The sequence below is a fragment of the Papaver somniferum genome, unplaced genomic scaffold, assembly GCF_003573695.1.
Source record: "Papaver somniferum cultivar HN1 unplaced genomic scaffold, ASM357369v1 unplaced-scaffold_10, whole genome shotgun sequence".
NCBI lineage: Eukaryota > Viridiplantae > Streptophyta > Magnoliopsida > Ranunculales > Papaveraceae > Papaver > Papaver somniferum.
The window spans coordinates 75,857-77,296 of record NW_020618825.1 but is presented as its reverse complement, the minus strand read 5'-3'; the positions used below and the strand labels follow the sequence as shown (position 1 = coordinate 77,296).

General features: G+C 33.8%; 1 protein-coding gene across 1 annotated transcript; it reads left to right on the top strand.

Moving 5' to 3' along the window:
* Positions 1 to 641: 641 nt before the first annotated feature.
* LOC113326833 (cell wall / vacuolar inhibitor of fructosidase 2-like) lies at positions 642 to 1,178 on the top strand. The gene has a single exon (XM_026574510.1). It carries the CDS (start codon positions 642 to 644, stop codon positions 1,176 to 1,178), a length of 537 nt encoding a protein of 178 aa, XP_026430295.1.
* Positions 1,179 to 1,440: the final 262 nt, after the last annotated feature.

Genomic DNA, 1,440 nt, shown 5'->3' with positions numbered 1-1,440 from the left:
ATGATAGTTTTCTCCCACTTTGCTTTACTATTGCGATCAAAGTAATGTTCTTCATAGATGATTGGATTTTCTAGGGTTTCCTAATATTTTGAAGGGAACACTTTAATCTTCATACAGAGTGCATTTTAATCTTGATACGTAACAAGAGAAACCTAGGGTTATAAGGTTAAAGGGTGTCGCAGGAAACTAAACTCCAGCGATAATTTTTGATAGGGGGAAGATTATTAGTATATCAACCAAATATTGACACGGAGTCAAATAGACTAGACTGGGGTCAGCTTTCCCTCTAATAATAGTGGCTTTCCCCCTATCAAAAATAAAAAAAAATCCGTTTCGCTTATAGAATTGACTCAGGTTATTGACCTGATTAATTTTAAATGGGAGAGAGAAAAAAGAATAAGAGAGAGAAATGACATAATAAAGAATAAATTTTTTCTAGATCTTGAAAATGTTATCACATTATAAAAATATCTTAATATCTCCTAATTAGAGAAACAAAATATATTTTGTTTCCCAATAATCATATCTTTCTTTCAGCATTAACATTCACAACTTCCCTATAAATACCATTCTCTGCTAAATATCCAAAGTACAAATCAAATCTCAATAAAAAAAGTTGAAGAAGAAAAAAGAAAAAAGAAATGGCTTCATCAATTGTCCTCCTAATCTCCATTCTATTACCTCTTTCTCTCGTGCTCGGAGACGCTGACTTGATCCAGAAAGTTTGCCAGAAGACACAGTTTCCCGATCTATGCACATCGACATTAAACACCTCCCGGTTTAGCAAACCTGCAGATGTAAGACGTCTAGCCACTATTATGATTAATGCTGGCTCTGCTAGTGCTGCAGACACATTCAGATTCATACTCGCTGAGCTTGTTAAAACTGTTTCTGATCCAGCCGCAGTTAAAGCGTTTAAGAGATGCAGCGAAGAATATAAAGAAGCCAAGACTTCTCTGGATATATCAAGTGAATATTCGAGCTTCTTGGACTACGAAATGGCATTGAAAAAATTAAATTATGGCAGAGATCATGCTGATAGGTGCCGTGATTCGTTTACTTTGTTCAATCCTCCATTGTCTTATCCTGATGCACTGGAACAAAGAGAAGTCAGATTTGTGGAGTTGGTTGATGTTGCTGCTGATATCATCAAACAACATCTTGTGCATGTTAATTAATTAATTAAGATGGAGTTTTAATAGTGAGATCTTGATTTACCGATCAAAACAAAATAATGATTTAATGTTCTTTTAAAGTTATTTCGAACTATTAATGAGAATTGATTAAGTTTCCTCAAACAACTCCCTGCTTGCACTACATATATCTCAGTTCCTAGAATATTTTCAGTAACCTGGAAAAAATTGATCCAAGTAATTCCCATAATTATGTCGTTTTAAAGATAATTATATTACGGAATATCTTGAAGATTTGGGTTTACAA

Excerpts from the sequence above, each read along its gene's own strand:
- LOC113326833 (XM_026574510.1), top strand. The coding sequence starts at position 642 with ATGGCTTCATCAATTGTCCTCCTAATCTCCATTCTATTACCTCTTTCT.